General features: G+C 32.4%; 1 protein-coding gene across 2 annotated transcripts; it reads right to left on the bottom strand.

Annotated features, from left to right (window-relative positions):
* Positions 1-286: 286 nt before the first annotated feature.
* Positions 287-10,854, bottom strand: LOC145788697 (putative peroxygenase 4). 2 transcript variants are annotated; one of them, XM_082893955.1, is made up of 7 exons: positions 10,617-10,854; positions 10,390-10,485; positions 9,301-9,386; positions 2,729-2,823; positions 1,302-1,427; positions 661-818; positions 287-531 (listed from the first exon to the last, which is right to left on the bottom strand). In XM_082893955.1, the coding sequence occupies exons 1-6, from the start codon at positions 10,666-10,668 to the stop codon at positions 662-664; spliced, it is 612 nt and encodes a 203-aa protein (XP_082750081.1). In that variant the 5' UTR covers positions 10,669-10,854; the 3' UTR covers positions 287-531; position 661. The 2 variants fall into 2 exon arrangements, with proteins under 2 accessions (XP_082750081.1, XP_082750082.1); XM_082893956.1 differs by having other exon boundaries at positions 666-818; positions 10,617-10,802.
* Positions 10,855-21,022: the final 10,168 nt, after the last annotated feature.

Raw genomic sequence — 21,022 nt, 5'->3', positions numbered from 1 at the left:
GTCTTCCATTACTAAAAATGAAAGATGGACTTTAGACTAATTTTCCCAATATATTATAATTGAAAGATTAGAAATCAAAATAATATACGTCTCAAACTACAGGAACAACTAGTATATCTGGTCCAAAAGAAAAAAAAGAGGGGAAAAGGAATATTCCATACTAAAACCACATTCCACATTTTTCACTTTACAGGTCCCAAGCAATTCTGCATGCTATAAATCAATCGATCAAATATAATTTTCTTAAAATAAATTAATAAAGCATTACATAAATCAAACAAATATATTTCAATACAACAAAAGAATTAACATATATCAATCAAATACATTGTTCTTCTTTTTTTCAGATACATCAGAAAGACAAATATATATTATTCTTCAAACAAACAATAAATGCTTCAACTGTGTTACACAATACATTCACACTTCAAATATGTGTGTGTTTACAATCAAAGACCATCCAATCTGCAGAGCCCAAAGGTACAATATGATGAGTCCTAGCAATTTTCCCTTTTTTACTCAGAAGTAACACTGCAACAAAAAAGATCAAATCATCCCAGTATATAATAACTACTTCTTGTTTGTTTCACAATTATTTCTATACAAAAAAAAAGGTTTAGCATCTGAAACGAGGAGTCAATTATCACTGGTTTTAGTTACTTTACGTGTGTTTTTTCTTCCCAGCTGAAGCCTTCTTCTCCGCCATCTGTTCAAACAGGCTTCCATCATACACGCCTCGGATCGTATCTTTCTGCAATAAACCGTTCTTGTCCTTGCAAAGTATGTACAAGACTGTCCACTCTGCAAAGCTTGAAATCCTATAATTCAATACGAAATTTCATGATGTCAGATAAATTTCATGGAAGCTCCGAACATAATTAAAAGGGACACAATGTGTCAATTTGGTCCCTATAGCTTCAATTTGTTCGATTTTGTTCCTTAATTTAATGGATTGCGTCATTTTAGTCCAATAAATAACGGCTGTTAAGTTAATTTAACGGAAGGTCAAATAATATGTCAATTTAGTCCTGTAGTTTCAATTTTCTCGATTTTGACAGAGACTAAATTGACTTATTGTGAAAAATAAAGGGACTAAATTGACAGATTGTTTGATTTTCCGTTAAATTAACTTAACAGTCGTTATTTATTGGACTAAAATGACAAAATTCGTTAAATTAAGAGGCAAAATCGAGCAAATTGAAATTACATGGACTAAATTGATACATCATATAAAGTAAGGGACTATTTGCATAATTTGCCCTAATTAAAATTTATAGTTTTGAATGTGAAATATGACGAACCATCCTCCATAGTCCTTTGGTTCCCTGTTTGCCTTCCGCATTTCTTTTAGTTCGGCTGATGTTAAGGCATTTGGGTTTGTACGCGCATGCTTGCAGAAAATCTCCTCGAACTTTGAAGGAACAAACCTTTGAAAAATGAAAACAATACGATAAAAACAAAGCATACGAGCCAAAAAAGAAAGAACTATATCCATACATGAGCACAACTTGGTGTAGTATAAACAAGGATCAGACCGAACCAAATTGGGATTTTGTAATATGGGTTGGTTTTGCAAATTGAGTTGATACAAGCCAAGAAATGACTAACTTGGCTTCAAATTTTGAATTTATAATTGTAACAGTCAATTGTATATTAAAAATGGACATAGAGAAACCAAATTGGGATTTCCTGACATATGGTTGGTTTTGCAAGTTGACTTCATTCAAGCCAAAGAAGTAATGGATTTGGTTTGAGTTTTTGATTTATCATTGATTTAATTTAATTGAGCATAGCACACTTCACATGGCAAAATGGCAAAAAAATATTTATGTAACCAACCTTCTTGATTAGGACGCAAGGCTTAGTTTACCTTAATTTGGTTATTGTAACAATCGATTGTGTAATAAAAATAGACATCAAGAAAGGGCGAGAGTGGTTGGTTTTTGTTGACTTGACTCTCAAAGAAAAAATAATAATAATAATTGCAAACAATTGGGTACATTTTTTTCTATTTTGCATGGATAATGACAGGTAAAAATTTTGTTGAATCATTAACAGGAAGAGACCGAAACTAATTCAAAATATGAAAACAGTAACATCCAACTTTCTAAATCATACATACATCAAGAAACAAAGAGTTGCGAGCATTTTCACATCATCAAAACACCATAAATTATCTACTTAATCAAAATTCACTAATAAATTTTGAAGAATGCATATCGTTTATACATGCAGTCAATTTCTTAGACCAAATTTAATCATATACTTTTTTTAAATCATATACTTAATCATCTAATTTCAATATCTTGTTCTGCATATATTTTTCTAGCTGACTAACTGCCAACAATATTATTGTATAAACTATAGATCACTGAGGCCAATAACATAAGAATACCAGAGAACAAGGGATAAGGATTCTCTGCCATTGTTTTTGTGCAATGATCTTCTTGTGCTTTCTACCACAGTAAAACACTTTAGCAAAGTACATAATCTAACAGGTCAAATTTAAAACTGAAGTAAGATAATATCAAAACAGTATATATTTTTTTTAAAACCACAAGCCCCTAAACAACGTTGTTTTTTGTCGACTTTAAAACTAGAATGTTGGTTACTACAAGACTATTGCAGATCCTGATCCCAGAATAAGTCCATTTCAAGCAAGAATATCGAATCAATCAAAGAATCAGTCCCCTAAGATGAAAGAAAGTAAAAGTGGAAATGCATGTACCTTCCTTCTGAGTCATAGACACTGGAGTCACTCCCGTGCTTAGCTTTCTGGATGTTTTTTACCACAATTGGGAAGCATAGAGAAGGACATTTACCCTGCACGATAAAAAAAATCATATGCCATGTGTTAATTTATTTTTATCTCTCTCTCAATTTGATCATTGTTGATGTAGATGTGTCACTCTAACTAGTAGTTCAAGCCACTATCAGTGTCAAAAATGTTTTTGACAAATGCAATGGAATAAAATCACTTAACAACTTGATAGCTGCAGCTTAAGCCTTTGATTGAAAATCACTTTTCAAAAGCATCGACCCAACAATTCTTCAATAATTTTGGGTTCCTTGGTTGGTAGTGGGTGAATGTAATTAAGCTACTTGAGAGAATATATTTCTCTCTATCACAATAATATGATCAATTTTTCATTTTTTTTTTAGAGGGGACTTTTTATATTATAGTAATTTAATTATTTTTTAATTTTTACATTGTCAAATTTTTATTTAAAATTCATTTTCCTTGTGTATTTGCAGGATGAATTTTGCCTTTACTTTTGGGCCACTTTTTTATAAGAAGGGTCATCATTTTATCGAGTCTTCATAATAGATATGGATGGTTGTTTTTCTTTCTTGATCTATTGTAAATAAATGTATTATTCAGTATATTGGAGGCCTATAGACAAATTAGTTTTTGTTTTTGTTGAGTCTTTATATGAGTAAGTTTTTCTTTTGGTTACCTTGGATAAATTTTTTTACTTTTTTCCTTTTGGATTTTTATTTTTATTTTTTGAATGTAACCATTTAACAAGGAGAATTATTATGAGGCTTCCAACGAAGATTAGAGTAGAGCCTAAAAAAGTTAGACCTTAGGCGATTGCTTTGCCAACCTAAGTAGCTATATTTTAAGGAAAATGCTATAAATTCTAAATGAATTATCAAATATTCTATTAAATCTCTCACCTAGGTGTGAGACCCATACATATGTGATTTGTATGGATCTCACACTCATGTGAAAGATTTGATAGAATATTTGATAATTCATTTGAGATCCCCAACATAAATCATATTTTAATGAACATTTAGGTCTGGAAAGTTTTACAACTTCAATTATTCAATAAAATTGATAAGTTCATGGTTAAAATCATCCTCAGATATTTATTGGGTCTTTGTCTCTCTCTCTCTATCAACAAAGACAGTAAAAAATAATGGATAACAAAGACAACACAACCAATAAATGGTGATAATCAAGAACCACCCAAGGAATCTTTTGATCCACAATGCATAATGGTGGGACAGATTATTTGATGTTATCAGAAATTCATATTCCCAGATGGGAAAATGAAAATGGACAATTTGACAACAAATTGTACAAAAGAACTACAGTTTGAACTCAGTCTAACAATTGGGGTCCACAAACATCACAAGCAGGCACAAGTTGCAATAATATTTATTTACCAGAAACTGGGCTTGCCAATTCACTGGAAACTTTTTGGAAAAATTACAAATCAGTGATACCTTCTCAAAATAATTATAGATTCATGAAAAAGTTTGACTTTAATCAATAAAATTTGTAAAATTTGCCACTAATCTGTTTTTTTTTTTTTTTTTTTTTTCAAACTTATACTGAATTGTTATTTTGCCAAACCTTTTACCATCCAAAACCCAAGTGACACACAACAAGTAGCTTTCTTTTGGCTAAGCTTATAAGTTGATTTCCTACATATGATTTCACATTAAATAGTAATTAAATATAAGGATTACTTACATTGAACACCTCTAAGATTTTAAAAAATACAATAAATCTCACAAATTTAACATAATTATACTGACCACTCTTTTAGTAAGATTAAAGCGACCATAATTGATGTAGATGGTTGTAGACACCTTAATAAATATGGATAATATATAAATTTCGGTCGGAATGGTATAACAATATCATTTTTCATTCATACTAGTACTGCTAGTACTAATTATTGATGAAAATACAACTGAGTGCTATGTGAATTAAACCCTTAAAGATCCCAATATAATTATGTGAGGCTCGATATATTTTCTATCATTATTTCTATATTCTTAATTATTATGGATAATCCACTCAACACTTGGTAAAGTATTTAAAAAATACTAGGCACCATTAATTTTGCTTTAAAAAATCACATAATTAACACTCACGGTTACTTTTCTAACAGAAGAGCAAATATGATATATCGTTTTATTAAGAGTCCGGTTAATGACCACTGATTGGTTGTTCTTTAAAAATCAAATAATATTTAAAAAATTTTGAATTTCAATATACATTTCACTCATTAAATACATATTTTACCCATATACTAATAGTATTTCTCTTTTGGTGCCCCAAATAAATAATTGGTGAAAATAATAGACTTTACCACTTTATATTGGGAAATGAAGAAACAACATAAAATTATGACATTTGCTGATTGATACGTCACATAATCATGTAGTGCTGACGGCATTGAATAAAAAAATTTTATTAATAAAAAAAATTGACCATTCAGTTTAATATCAGAAGATTTGAGTGACAATAATCAAAGAAAGCCAAGAATTCCTAATCCCTCAGTCTCTAAATAATAGTTTTTTTTGGGGGGGGGGGAATCTAACTTTTTTTTTATGGTATAATTATTGTAATTTAAAAAAAATAATTTTTCAAAGTTACATTTTGATAATATTTTTTTTTTTAAGAATATCAATTGTTATAATTGTACCTTTTGTGTTGTTAATGAATTTAAAAGTGTTAATGTAAATTGTAAAAGTAAATGTAAATTACCACTCCCACTCCACCTACCACCTCCACTACCACCTTCACCTACTCCCAAATCCTCTCCTATATAAATCCTTGTAATATACACAATTCAATACAACATTCAATACAGCAATCATAATACATACAATTTCTCTCTATATCAATTTCTCTTACATGGTATCAGAGCAAGGTTGAGAACCTAGTATTTTCGCTTCATCGGCGGGCGGCAGCCTCGCCTTGGCCGCCCGCCGGACCTCTCATCTCTCAACTGTTAGCAACTACTAATATTGCAGATCGAGCACACCAGCCTTCCTCAACCTCTCTACAACCCCTGTATCTCGAGCCAACTCCGACCCATACGATATCGACGTTGCTTCAAGTCATGATTGACCTGCGCCAACCACGCACGCTCAATGTGACGTTGGCTTGACCAGCACCCTTTGCACCTGCCACTTGTATGCACTGCTCGCGCCGCAGTTCAAGGCACTGCCGACAACACGACCCAGGCCGCCGATAACTCACTCCATCGGGCAGAAGTATCACATGATAGGAAGCAAAAGTGGGTCTTTCAGAGGTAGTCTCCGCACTGTAGAGCCAGTCATAAACAGTGGGAGAGTTTGGGTGTGGCTTGTCGAACATCTCAGCACCAATACGCTTCGTCGCAATGTTGCTACCTGGGTGAAACACACTTCTCCACACGTTATCTTTACGCGCCGCCGTTGGTGACGGTGTTGTCGGCGTCATCGGCGTCCCCGGTGTCGCCGGACTCGCCGGCATCGACAATGACCTCTGAATCGTACTCCCCTCTCCTTCATCTTTGATGTTAAGAGGAGTAGGGATCTTCCTGAGCTTCTCGAGGCCTCGTTCAGGGTGAGGTCCTGCCATAACATCATCCCAAATCTTGTCTAACAAAACCATTTTCAAACTCTCACTCTCACTCTCTACTCCCCCTCTCTCTCTCCACTATATCCCCTCACTCTCTGTCTCTACTTATTTCACGGGTTTTTTTTTTGGCCACAATTCATGTGGGTCTGAGGCAACAATTCAGAATACAAAAGGACAGCTATCCTGTTTTCTTTTCTTTTCTTTTCTTTATTCTCCACCCAGGCAACAATTCAGAATACAACCACATGATTCCCTTTCTTTTCTTTTCTTTATTCTCCACCCACACAACATATAAAATATATATTCCCCCACATGATCCTCATCATTCATCCCACTAAAGTATATATATTAAAAAAAAAAAAAAACAACAACCTCACCCCGATCTTTCTCACCTTACCCATCCAAAAAATAAAAAATAAAAAATATTGGCTTTTATCTATTTTCTTTTTATTATTTTATTTTATTTTTCTTATTCTCCAAAAACCCCAACACCAAAATCAACACCACAAACATTCCACACACTTGTCATTTCTTCATGTCAGGGATCAACCCCAATCACAATTTTACACAAAAAAAAAAAAAACACAAACACAAACACAAACAAACAACCAAATCCACAACCACCACCCACAGGCAGAACTTTTTCCTTCTCCCTTCTCTACTCTGTCGCCGGTCTTTTCTTCTTGCCTCCGTCCTGGACGGCCCTTGCCGGTGTTGCCTCCGTGTTTCCCGTGCCGCCAAGCCAGTTGCCTCCTCCCTGCTCCTCCACTCCCGCATCTGGTGGACCTCCAAATCGGAACATCACGGTGGCCTTCCGCTTCAGCTCCTTGTTTTCTGTCTTTAGCACACTTATCTCTGCTCGCGCATCCTTATACATGCGCTGGAACAGAGCCAGCTGGGCGTTTAACTGCTGCACCTCATTTGTCCTACTCTGCAGCCGGTGCGACAGGTTTGTGACCGCAGTCATGGTTTCCACACATGACTTCAATGTATACTGATTGGCCTCCACATCCGATTGCACTGCCATTTTTTGCTCCACAGACCGCATCGGAAAGTTCAACGGAGCAAACTCCGGGGCGCTTGGTTGAGGTTCCAGTGCCACCGCACCAGTTTTCCCTCTTGTTGACTCGTTGAGGTCTGGAAAGAGAGTGAGCAGACTCCGGGAAGACGAGGCCATTTTCTGGGCAACCGAGTGTTACAGAATATCTCTCGCAACAGAGTGTTACAGACTCTCTCTCTCTCTCAGCACAACGAAGAGTTTTTCAGCGGTTTTTCGCAGGTTTCTGCCTCAGCCTCTGCCTTCGTCTTGGTTATATAGCCAAGGCAGACACGCGCATCATGCGCCGCTCGGCGCTCGCCGACAACCTGGCACGCCTTTTCATGGCACGCCTTTTCATGAATTGGGCACGCCTTTTGATGGCACGCCTTTTGAAAGATTGGGCACACCTTTTGAGGGCACGACTTTTGAGGGCTCGATATCTATATCCCTGTATATCTTTTGGGCAGCCTATATACACACTCATACAGTGTCTTCTACACCGGTTAGCTTTATCAATCCCTTTGTTTCAACCGCAAATAGGTTTCTATCTTCACACCTATTTGAGTTTGAGGGGGGGTTATACACAGTATCATGTATAGTCGCTCATGGCGCACTCCCTAAGTCGCCCCCTTGGTGCACCACCACAACCTGCTACAACGGTCCGACATGACCCCGTAAACTGTCTTCTACATCGGTCTGACACGACCACACAGTGTCTGCTACAACGGTCCGACATGACCCCGTAAACTGTCTGCTACAACGGTCCGACATGACCCCATAAACTGTCCCGACATTGATTCCGGTCAGCTGCTACATCGGTCCGACATGACCCCGTAAACTGTCTTCTACAATGGTCCGACATGACCCCGTAAACTGTCCTGCTACAATGGTCCGACATGACCCCATAAACTGTCTTCTACAACGGTCTGACACGACCACACAGTGTCTGCTACAACAGTCTGACATGACCCCATAAACTGTCCCGACATTGATTCCGGTCAGCTGCTACATCGGTCCGACATGACCCCGTAAACTGTCTTCTACAACGGTCCGACATGACCCCGTAAACTGTCCTGTTACAACGGTCCGACATGACCCCGTAAACTGTCTTCTACATCGGTCTGACACGACCACACAGTGTCTGCTACAACGGTCCGACATGACCCCGTAAACTGTCTGCTACAACGGTCCGACACGACCATACCGTGTCTTCTACAACGGTCTGACACAACCATACAGTGTCTCCTATCCCATTTTTAATTTGTCAGCTTATTTTTCTGTTTTGTTACTCTCTCCAAACTCAAGTTGGCTAGTATCTATCCTCCTTGAGTTTGAGGGGGGCTGTTAATGTAAATTGTAAAAGTAAATGTAAATTACCACTCCCACTCCACCTACCACCTCCACTACCACCTTCACTCCCACTCCACCTACCACCTCCACTACCACCTTCACCTACTCCCAAATCCTCTCCTATATAAATCCTTGTAATATACACAATTCAATACAACATTCAATACAGCAATCATAATACATACAATTTCTCTCTATATCAATTTCTCTTACAAAAAGAATGGCAAAATAAGAAATTCATATTATTTTAATTCTTAATTTTTAAAAAAAGACTAATATTTTGAAACAATAAAAAATAAAATAAAAGACAAATATTTTAAGACAGAAAGAGTAATGTATTTGGCCAATTTGTACGTTCCTATGTCATAATCTCCATTTGTTGCAAACAAATGAATAAATTCTAATGCATGCCAAAAGAGAATAATCCATCAAACAAAAAACCAGTAAAGTAAGGACTGCAAATATCTTCTATTCTATGTATGTATGTACGTGTTTATATATACATATATACACACACACAGAGAGAGAGAGAGGAAATTACAGGACGAGTTTTGCCACTGAGTCCGACGTTGATAAAAATGGAAGCGAAGGTGGACAAAAAAATATTACATCCAATTGCACGAAAACCTGATTAAGAAGGGAAAAAAAAAAAAAAAAAAAAAAATTAGAACACATATTATATGGGAAATTCGTTGGTATATGCATTCCTAGTTACGTTTATTGTGTTTTTAGTTATGACTTATTTATAAATTATTGTGTTGTTTGTTATGATCTAAAAAAATTTTTGTTATACTTTATTTGATATCTAGTCACAAATTACATAACTTGCATATAGTACACACCCTACATATATCAAAAGACAAATTGCCTATATATTTTTTTCATTTACGCTGTATTTGGTTGAAAATTTTGAAAAGAGATTGTGAAATAAAAATGATTTATTCATATTTCACTTACTTTTTTTTCTTTCCCTTTTCATATCCTCCAACCAAATAAAACCTTAGACAGAAATAGGATCAAAAAAAGCTAATTCAAAACCCTCACGTAAAGTAAGAACTCCAATCATGAAGAAAAAATTATACAAATTTTGCTTTACCCGGTTGTTACATTCTTATTCTTTGAAAATAGCTAAATAATCACTTGTGTTTTCGACGCATCACCAAGCATTCCGTTTATAATTGTGATACTTTCCAGTACATGCCGTTTATAATTGTGATACTTTCCAATACATGGTTGTAATTGAAATTTTTCATTACATCATCCTAACTGTATAAAAATATTTTTTTTTCCTAATTTAAAATAATTATAAATTCACATTTTTAATTTATAGTGATTGAATATGTAATGAAAATTCTCTATTACAATTGTGTAATGAAAAGAGTAACATGAGCCGCGACATAAAAAACACGTGTACCCATTTTCAAATATCAAAATACTAAATTGCACAGAAGTGAAGTACACAGGTTAAAGTAAAATTTTGCCACTTAAAAAAAATACCTAAAAAAAATCGTGATTTATAAAATAAAATTACTTATGTATAAAAATATTTTAGTCTTTCCACTTAATTACAAAAATGAGTGAAGTAAAATTGATCAAAATTATATATATATATATTAAAAAAAAAAAAAACCTTGAAATGTTTCCCAAGGATAAACAACACCGTCTTTGTTCCGATCGAAGAACTCGACGTGTTTTTTGAGTACATTCTCATCATGACAATCCAATCCTGCAATATACACACACATAAATATATGATTAGCTATTTCGAGGAATGGAAACCATAATTTGTATATATATATATATATGTTTGTGAATGAACATGGCCTAGAAAATGGGTTTGTAAAGAATTCGGCATACCCTGGTATGGAATGTTGTTTGAGGAGGTTTCGAAATCAGAAGATGAAGCCATGGATATAGAGACCTTTATGCCAAACTTGTAGACACAGAAACACAGAGGGAGGGAGAGAGAGAGAGAGAGATTGTACAGGAAATTAGTGGGGGTATAAGGGATCTGCGGGAAGGGTATAAAAAGGGAGGGGAAAAGATTTGAAAATAATGGACAACTTGAAAGCTGCTTTCGTGATTTTGGTTTCACACTCGTAATCCAAACTAAAGAGTTCGTTTGCTTAAAATAGTTAAATAATTTTAAAATAATTAAATTTAAATAACTTATTATTTAATTCAACGTTATTATATTTATTATTAAAATCAATTTATGAGGGTTAGAATTGTGATGGACTTAGAATATTTCCAACGGCGTATAAAATTTTTAATTAAATTTAAATAAAAATTTTATTTGATATTAAATATTTCAACGGAGGTTTTTAAAACTTCATCAGAACACCGGTCGATTGGGTGTACGACCAAGTGAATGTCTGGCCAGTGTAATTTTTTCATAAATTTTTGCCTTGAAATGGTCATCTAAGGGACATCCGAAAGGACATCTGGTGGTGAAAATCAAATGGCTATGAACAGTGATTTGATAAAAGGCACATTGGTCCTCAATTTGATAGAAGAAAAATAAAATTTTGGATCTGATACTTATTTGATGAAACCGTTGAAGCAGGAAAATGAGTGATTTTTCACCAAATTCAAATTTGATGATAGATTTGAATAATCATTGGAGATGGTCTTATTAAGGTAAATAATTTAAATTTAGACATATTTTAAAATTCATTAAATTTTAAAGCTAAATTTGAGTAATTCAGTACTCATTTTGTCCCCATTCATTTATAATACATGTAGATATACAATACTAGCAATATTCATTTATAATATATGTAGGTAAACAATACTAGCAATATTACAAACACAAAATGATGGGAGAGATTTTTTTCCGGTCCATATCGAATTGGAAGATGTTATTGGGCCTTCGTGGATCTAGTACAAAGTTCATATTGATAATTCAAACTATTCAATATGTAAGACTCGTTGAATAATTCATTCTTGTAAAATATTATGTTAGTCAAATATCGATAACCACTTGACCACATCACATTTATCTCAATAATTTATTTTTAAAATCATACTCAAATGTGATGTGATCAAGTGACTATCAATATCCGAACAAGATAATTTTTTGCAAAGAGAAAATAATTGACAAGCCCCACACATTGAAAAATTCAAATCATTGATGTAGATTCCGTGGTAAACCCACAAAGGTCCAACATTATAATATAATTTTTATAAATTTTTTTATATAAAGTTTAAGAAAAATGTTACAAATTTTAAAAAAATTATTAAAATTTCTATTAAATAAATCTCACACTCATATGAAATATTTAATAAAAAATTTAATAAATCTTTGATAATTTTAACATTACTCATATTTTAATTGGTGTTGAACAACAAAGGCGTTGGTTGTATCATGTGTATGCGTGCCCAGCGTCCAGCAAAGGCGGTTGCTATGCCTCCGGGAAGTGGGTTGGCTTTTTGGCTTTTTAGCTTTTTTAGTTATTTTAGCCTGGGCTTAAAAGCTTGGTTTGGGAAGGGCTTTTTGACTTTTTTGAGTTTTTTTGTGAGAGAAGAATGTAATAATTATGGGTTAGATGTGATGTTTTGTTTGTTATGGCTAAAATAACCTATTTTATTTTTTGTGGCTAAAATAGTCAAAAAAACCTACAAACCCACTTGCCAAACACGGGCATATATGTGTAACGTTTCTATCATGATGACAACATTATAAGCAACATTACGATGGGACAAAAGCGGTTTCTTCACCCCAACAACACTCTCTGCCTTTTTTACATCCAACGCAACATTTTGACAAAAATTGATGCTATACAAATTGGCATACGAGCAAGAAGTATGTAATATAATATCTATACAAAATAACATGATTAAAGTGTACTGTGACTCTTGTAGCTTCTGATTAATGATTTGTTGTCTCCTTCAGCTTGGGTTTTACCCCTCTAAAAAAAAATTATAGTGTGACTCGTGATTTTAAAATGAAATGTCTATTAAAATTATTATCACATAATTCTTATTGGAATTTTGTCTAAAAATTTAAAAAAAAAAAATTTACACACACACAAAAAAAAAAAGAAAAAAAAAAGATTGGACCCCCTTAATAAATCAAATATAAACTTTTTTATTATTTCAATTTATACCATCTAAAAAAACTTTGTTTCAATTTAGATTATGATTATAATATGTTGATATCCGAATGGACAACTTAGATAATTTAATCATTTTTTTCCTTCATTACTTTTGACGGTCACCTCCTATGTTTATTGTCAATCCATCACCACCTCTCATCTTCTCCAACTCACTACTACTGCTTCATCCATTTTTTTCGTCCATCATGATTCCTTCCCATTCCCCAGATCACTACCACCTCTCTCATTTTTTACATAGTCTATAGTCATCGTCGTCATCCAGCACTACCGACAAAAAGTGGTTAAATTATCTAAATTGCTCATATTTAGTTAGTTATAATCAATAGATGATTAGAATTGATATCATTTTAAAAGTTCAAGGTAATTAAAACAATTAAAACGTTAATGTAACGCTCCTAAATAAGAGGCATAAAATAGATACGATGATTCCATCCAGTAAAACGATCCTACCTGGATTAATCAATTTCCGTCAATTTGCGTTTCATTTCATAAGAGAGGTATATAAAAGTGTTCACATGCAATATATATTCAATCTCCTAAGATGATGAATCCATAGAATGTGTAATAATATAAAAGTAAAAGAAATAACAACAAAGTAAATGCCTAAAGGCTACAAATTTCAAGGCTTAAACTTAGTTGTACAAAAAGGTTGTTAAACCCATGCACATTAAGCCCTTGGCTTGCCATAAGATCACAAAAAAGGAAGAGAGCCTCATGCTCTCAAGACGTTCCACATGTTTAATTAAGCGGGATTACCATATCTTTTCTTGCACAAATCCACTAGGGGTGAGCACAAAACCCAGCAGAGATATCTTAACAAAGTATATATGTTTAAGCAGTCTTATATACATGAATGCAATGCCATACTATGTTCCAATGTCAAAGCTTTCCATTTCTTTTGAAACACATGCAATGTTCCTATCGAAAAGTTCATGTTCTCCATGAAATTCAAATTAAGACGATGAGGTGGTAAATACGACTGATGTAATCTCTAAACTAGTGTCTGTAAGTAGGCATAACAAACACTACCAATCCCCCACTTTACCGACTCCTAACCAGAAGGTACGTGGTACCTCCTCCGAGTGTGTTTTCAATCTTTCACCCTGGACACTCAGGCCAACTTAAACAATACCAATTACACCCCCCTATCCGGACTTACAAAACATATTTATTGCAAAAAGTTTCAATAATAGCAGTTGTTTTCTCAAAACAATGAATTAATTTCTAGGGCATAACCGTAATTGAACAATATTCAAAATGATGCAAACAAATGAAATGAGAGGTAATCACACATAGTGTAAGAGGGGCTAATTTGAGCCCACTAAATTGTTTAGGCCTAATAGCCCAAGATTAGTGGGCCCAAATTTATCGTAAGTCCAAGACTGGCGGGACCAGATTTATCACCATCAAACGGGCTAAATGGCTCTAAGCCTCGAAAGGGTTCGGATCCACGAACCTAGAGACTTACTCGGCCCCGGACTCGAAAGGGTATTAAGCAAGCCTAGAGATCCGAGGCACTCGGACTCGAAAGGGTTCGGATCCACGAACCTAGAGGTCCGAAACATTTGGCTTCGAACGGATTCAGACACAATCTAGAAGTCGCTCCGTTAATGAGTCCCAGAACACTTGCGGGCTCGGAGCTTTCCGGGATCTACGTACCAGAACTATAGGCGTAATGGAGTCCGAACAAAGGACCCGATCCCGAGGACGGTGAGTGGAGATAAATTCACTCTTCGGTTAAACTAGCCTATACCCGGGTCGAGGTGGCACGACCCCGGGGGGTCCATGAGACTCGGCAATATTTTGCGGCAGGACGTCCTCTGGGACTACCCCTGACCCTTTGGGATGATTGGGGATCATTGGTTAGGTGTGGCTAAGAAGAAGGGTTCGCCGAGGGATTGATCTCCTCTTCGGGGTTTTCTCATCCTCGGAGAAGTCACCTCCTCGGAGAGGTCACCTCCTCGGACAAGGTGGTTAGAGAGAATATCCCCCATGTGCCTTGCACATGGGCTCCATCCTACATCATGAGGTGCCTATAAATAGCACCCACCCATAGCTTTACAAGGGATGGATTTTGGAGATTTTTAACTCTTGGGAAAGAACTAATTTCCCTTCTCCATTATCAACCTTGAGAGTGAAAGTGGGAGACCCATGGGAGAGCCTTTCCATTACTCTATTCTCTAGCCATTTTGCCTTCTTCTTCACCCAATCTCTTATCTCCATCATCTCCTTTGTTGTTGTGTTCCTAAGTTGAGATTATTGAAGAATCTAAGCCTCTCATCATATTCTAGAGAATTCGAAGTTGTTCTTCAAGGATCTTCGAAGATCTTCGAATTTTCCAACTCCTTTCTTGAACCCTCTCCTACACATAGGTATCTCATTTGTGTAATATTTTTATAATTCTCAACACTTATTCAAAGTAAACTTCCATTGTTCAATAGTTGTCAAAATCATGATAAAACATAAATCAATGTAACATTTATACCATTTCATATTCACAATCGATATTCATCTCATAGACAAACTTATACCATTTCAAGGTCATCAACATTTTTCAACAACTTTTATCCATACCATGGATATCTCAACTACATAATCAATATAAAGAGGGTTTTATCAATTTCTTGAGAGATTTAACAATAATTTCATGGATATTTCACAATTTTTTTTTTTTTTCACATTTCTTCAAAACTAGGGTTTGATCCAAAAAGGTTTTTCCTTCATCTTGCATAGATTCTCCTCACAAGGTGCTTCCAAGAGTTTCATAAGTTCATGAAATATTTCTAATGTGAACATTCTCACAAGAAAAATCATTTTCTTCAACATTTTCAAGACCACACTACAAAATCCAACCATACATTCAAGCCATGAAAACAAAAAAGGATTAGACATGCTAAAATCATATATATAACTTAAAGAACTCCCTACCTCAAAATTTGGAATAAAGATGAGAGAAAAACTTCAAAATCAACGGCGTCAAAACTTGATCTGCACTGTACACAATGATGCTCTTGGTAAGCTCTCCAATAATAACGAAGGCACTAGGGTCAAAAACTCAATGGATTTGGGTAGATCAAAGAAATAAATGAGGTAGGTGGAAAGGCTTTCTAGAGAGAGATAAGAGAAAAGGGGAAAGTGAAATCTAGAGGGAGAGAGAGAGAGTGAAGTGAAAAGTGAAAGAAAATGGTGTAAGGCTCCAACTTTTGAGTAATTGGATACATTTTTCGGAACAGACTACGGATAGACTGCTCGAGCGACCAAACCTGCGCTTGAGGGAGCAATCCAAACTCCTAGAATATCTCACCTCCCTGCCAAAGACCGCTCGAGCGATGAAACCTTCGCTTGAGCAAAAAATACAAACTCTTAGAAGTTTAAACTGCAAAACTAGATGCCGAGAGGTCGACGTTACCGCTCGAGCGACGAAAGGACCGCTCGAGCGGTCTCAACTTAAAAGTGAGACAAAACAACCTTAAAGCGTTCCCACCATTCTCGGATTCACTCTAACACCTAAATATACAAAATGACATCTCGGAACACACTAAAACGTATATAAACAATCATAATGAATGAATAGGTAACAATACGAGCTCAGCAGTGACGAAGACAACTAAAGGAGATAGAAATTATAGATTAATATACTCAAATTGCTTTAAAAGACTCGGGGCATCACATTTAATATTTAATTTAGGGTTGAGCTTATCTCATGTTTACATCTTAACATGAGAGAACTTGAAAGGCCTGTGGACCCCATCACAAGTCTCATTTCGATTATTCGAATCTTTCACTTTGTAGAGCCTTCTATATTATCATATACGAAAAAAAAATAAAATTAGGTTGATCCAATAATCATAACATTTTTCATTTTATCGTGTTTGTCTCTAAAAAAATGAGTAGTCTATATTCAAAAATATATTTGCCATCTATCTTTTCATAAACAAATGGTGCAAAATTAAAAGGTTATAATTAACGAATCAACCTAATTTTTTTTATGGATGATATATATTGAGGGCCCTACAAAATGAACGATTCGAATCTCGAAATGGAACTCACGGTGGCTCCACGAGCCCTTGAAATTCTCTTATGTTAAAATATGAATATGAGAAAAACCCAACCCTTTAATTCATTATCAAGGTCAAACCTGAATTTTTATTTTTAATTTTTTTATAATTTTTCTAAAATTCTATAATAATAGTATTTTTGTCGTACAAATACTGTGAGAAGCCTCATGCTTATCATTATTGGTTAGGGAAAATTTTTGCTACACAATTTATTATAAGAGAAGTTACAATTCAGTTTATATTTTTAAAAAAAAATTAATTAGTGGTAAATCTTACTAATTTTAATAATTAAAATTATAAATTTTTCTATAAATATGTAAATATTTCATAAAAATATCACTGATTTGTAATTTTTCATTTATTATGCAAAAAAGTTACGAGATTTTGTACAATTACTAAATATATGGTGTAAAAAGTGTATTATATAAAAAGTTTTAGTTATGAAATTTTATGATAAGTAAAACTATGAGATATTGTGATATTTTTTTAATATCTTTTTTAAAATATTATTGAAGAATAATTGTGGTATAAATATAAAAAAAATATTTATAATATGCATATTTTTAAAAAGTGTGTGTCGTAACTTTCTTTTACGTTGTATTTGGTTGAAGAATTTTGAGAAAGATTTGAAAAGAAAAAAGGAAAATGTGTGTGAAATTATGTGAAATATAAGTATATTTTATTTACATTTCACCTACATTTTTCATTTCTTTTTTCAAATGGCTTTTTAAATCTTCCAGCCAAACATAATATTCGTGTTTAATAATATATTATGACCCGTGGTTAAACATTCGACTATCTTGTTATATGAAGTTTAACGTGGTGCTTGCTTATCATGTTATTTAACGTGGTACTTGATTATCATGTTATAATGTTATAATGAGGTTTATAGAATGTTAATATTAGTAAATGCTTATCATGTTATAACGTGGTACTTGCTTATCACGTTATAATGTTATAATGAAGTTTAACGTGGCACTTGCCTATCATGTTATAATGGTTTATAGAATGTTACTATTAGTAAATTTTAAATAATAGATGGCATGCATAATAATATAATTAGTATTAAATAAGTCAGAAAATACATTCTATAAATAAATAAATAAATAAGTGGGAAATACTCTGGTGTGCAATACACATCATATGTAACTCTACATAAATTATGTAAGAAACATAAATTCATGTAAGTTCGTGAAACTTACGTGATTATGTAAATTTGTGTATAACTTATGTATTTTGGTAAAATCGCTTATGTAAGTACATAACAACTTATGTAATTTTATATAGAGTTATAAATGGTATGTATTGCACATTGAAGAATTTTCTTAAATTAAATTTTTGATTAGATAATACTTCATTATGATTATTCTGTCATCATATATATATATATATACAAAAATAATGTTTTTCTCTTTCTTATGGGGCACATTCTAAGACTTACTTTTTTAAGAAAAAAAAAAGCCACATCAGCATGCATTTTCTATTTATATATAAAGTTCTAAATAAATTCAATTTTAGTTATAATAATTAATGTTATATGGACTCTATTTGAGAAATACTTATTTTTCATATATTTTTATTGTATATTCAGTTTTGTTGTAATCATATTTATTTTATATAGTTAATATTTTAATTAAATTATTACGATATTTGAAAAAAAAAATTATCTCAATATACAAATAAATAAATAAATAAGACATAATGTAATTAAATATGTGCATCACACAGATCAAATTAATTTTCTTTTATATATTTTTATTTTTTTTCATATCTTATTGATATCTTAATATTAATTTATATTTAATTTTTTTATTTGACATGAAATTATTTATTACAAAATATTTATATTTAATTTAAATTTTATATACCTATATACAATATGTATGAATAATTCAAAAAGAATATTAAAGAAAAAATTAATACTCTACATAATTAATTTGTGTATTTTCTTCTTAATCCAATCACAACAAATTTATATTTAATCTTTTACATACATTTTGGGGAAAATTATTTATAAGTCCTATTAGGGAGACTTATGCTACATATGGTCCTACTAAAAAACTTATGTTTTCATAAGTCCTGTGGGAAGTTTGTTGACACATTTACCCTCAATATTAGTTTTTAATATCATAAATAATAGTAAAAACATATATAGGAAATTAAATGTTATCATAGATCATATCTATATAAACGTAACGTAACGTGATACCTACATAAACGTAACGTGACACCTACATAAACGTAACGTGACACCTATGATCTATGGTAACATATATAGGAAATTGTTTGTTACCATAAATCATATCTACATAAACGTAACGTGACACCTATGATCTATGACAACATTCATTCACATTCAATTTAAAAAAATAAAAACTCATTAAGTTTCCAAAACGTAACGTGACACGTTACATTACGTTTATGTAGGTGTCACGTGACGTTTATTTAGGTGTCACATTACGTTACGTTTATATAGATGTCACGTTACGTTACGTTTACGTAGGTGTCACGCTACGTTACGTTTATGTAAGTGTCACGTCATGTTACGTTTTTGTAGGATCTTGTGGAATACATTCCTATCTAAATAGAACTTGAGACTCTATAAGAAATTACACAGGACTTAGCCTGTCATAAGTGTCTGAAAAAAGACTTATAAATAAGTCTTCCTAAATTTTGAGTAGTTCTACTTCTACATATTCTTATTTTCTAAATAAATATAAAAATAAAAATAAAATTAAATAATTAGAATCACTTTTAGTTTTATATTAGTAATTCGCTTTCTAATTTAACTATTATTTTTAATATCGAAATTAATGTTTATTTTACTATCTTATAATTTAATATATATATATATATATATATATATATATATATATATATATATATGTATATATCATATAAAATCATTATATGATACTTATACTTTTATAGCAAAATAGAACTAAAATTATGAAAATAAAAAATAATAATTTGACTAAATTTATTTTATATAAGTATTCAACTATCACTTTTATAGAACGAAAATGCTAAGAATATTAAAATCAATAATTAAAATTAATATTATTCTTTTTTAACACATATCATAATACAAAATATCATTACATTAATTAAAGTTAATTCCATTGTGATTTTGTGTCAGATATCATGTTTCTAGAAGTAATTTATACATGTGTCGTGTCCAATTTGATATTGATTGACTAAAATAATATAACTCAATATTTTTTTTTGTGGTTACGTTTTTAGAAAATAAATTGATAAATGTCAAATGATAAATAGTGTGGAATATTATTTTAAAGAATAATGATTCATCAAAAATGATTGTGTATATATAAGGTACCTATTGATGTTTCTTAAATAATTTTTTAAAATTTTTTGAATTTATAGTATTACTAATAATGCACCTTAATGAGTTTTGCCAAAAAAGATATCCGACAATAATTTAGTTGAAATAAAAAATTTGTAGTTATTATAATGTGTCATATAATTAATCAGAACCCCTTTTGAAAAGTAAAATTATTAAGATTATAGAAATTTTGTGTCTGATTCATTTTGAAGACATTGTTTATATTTGATTTTTTTTTTATTTTTTATATATCAATTTGAATAACTCTTAAGCATAAATCCTACCTTTGAGTCAACCCACCTAAAACATTTTTTCGTGTAATAAAATACTTTAATATTGTCATATAAAAATATTATAATAGACCATAATCAAATATCACTTGAGACATAATTAAAGATCCGATGCACCATTTTAGAGATAACAAAAAATATAAGAAATTAGCAAAGACTTTTTCTATTAATAACCAAAATAATACACCATGAGTTATAATCAAGTCCTAATTTGTATATTATACAATTTATTGTTGTTTTATATTTTTTTTTTTTAGAGAAAAAAAATTTCATACTAATGGAATTCACAATTTTTGGTAAATTTGATTAACACAAATGAAAATTAGATTTCAGGTTGAGCATACACACTTTTTTAAAACTTTAAAAAAAGCTATTTTTATGAGCATTTTACATGAGATCACACACAATAACAAAAAATTTTATCAGCCATTAACGAATCTGTTTATATTTAGTT

Source organism: Camellia sinensis, chromosome 11 (genome assembly GCF_055761805.1).
Source record: "Camellia sinensis isolate YWXY chromosome 11, ASM5576180v1, whole genome shotgun sequence".
Lineage (NCBI taxonomy): Eukaryota > Viridiplantae > Streptophyta > Magnoliopsida > Ericales > Theaceae > Camellia > Camellia sinensis.
The sequence above is the reverse complement of the archived record's forward strand: the minus strand, read 5'-3'. Positions and strand labels throughout refer to the sequence as shown.

Coding starts and splice junctions, on each gene's coding strand:
- LOC145788697 (XM_082893956.1), bottom strand. CDS start 10,668: ATGGCTTCATCTTCTGATTTCGAAACCTCCTCAAACAACATTCCATAC. Junction 1,428..2,728: donor GTCTATGACTCAGAAGGAAG/GTACATGCATTT, acceptor CATTTTTCAAAG/GTTTGTTCCTTCAAAGTTCG. Junction 819..1,301: donor CCAAAGGACTATGGAGGATG/GTTCGTCATATT, acceptor ATTGAATTATAG/GATTTCAAGCTTTGCAGAGT.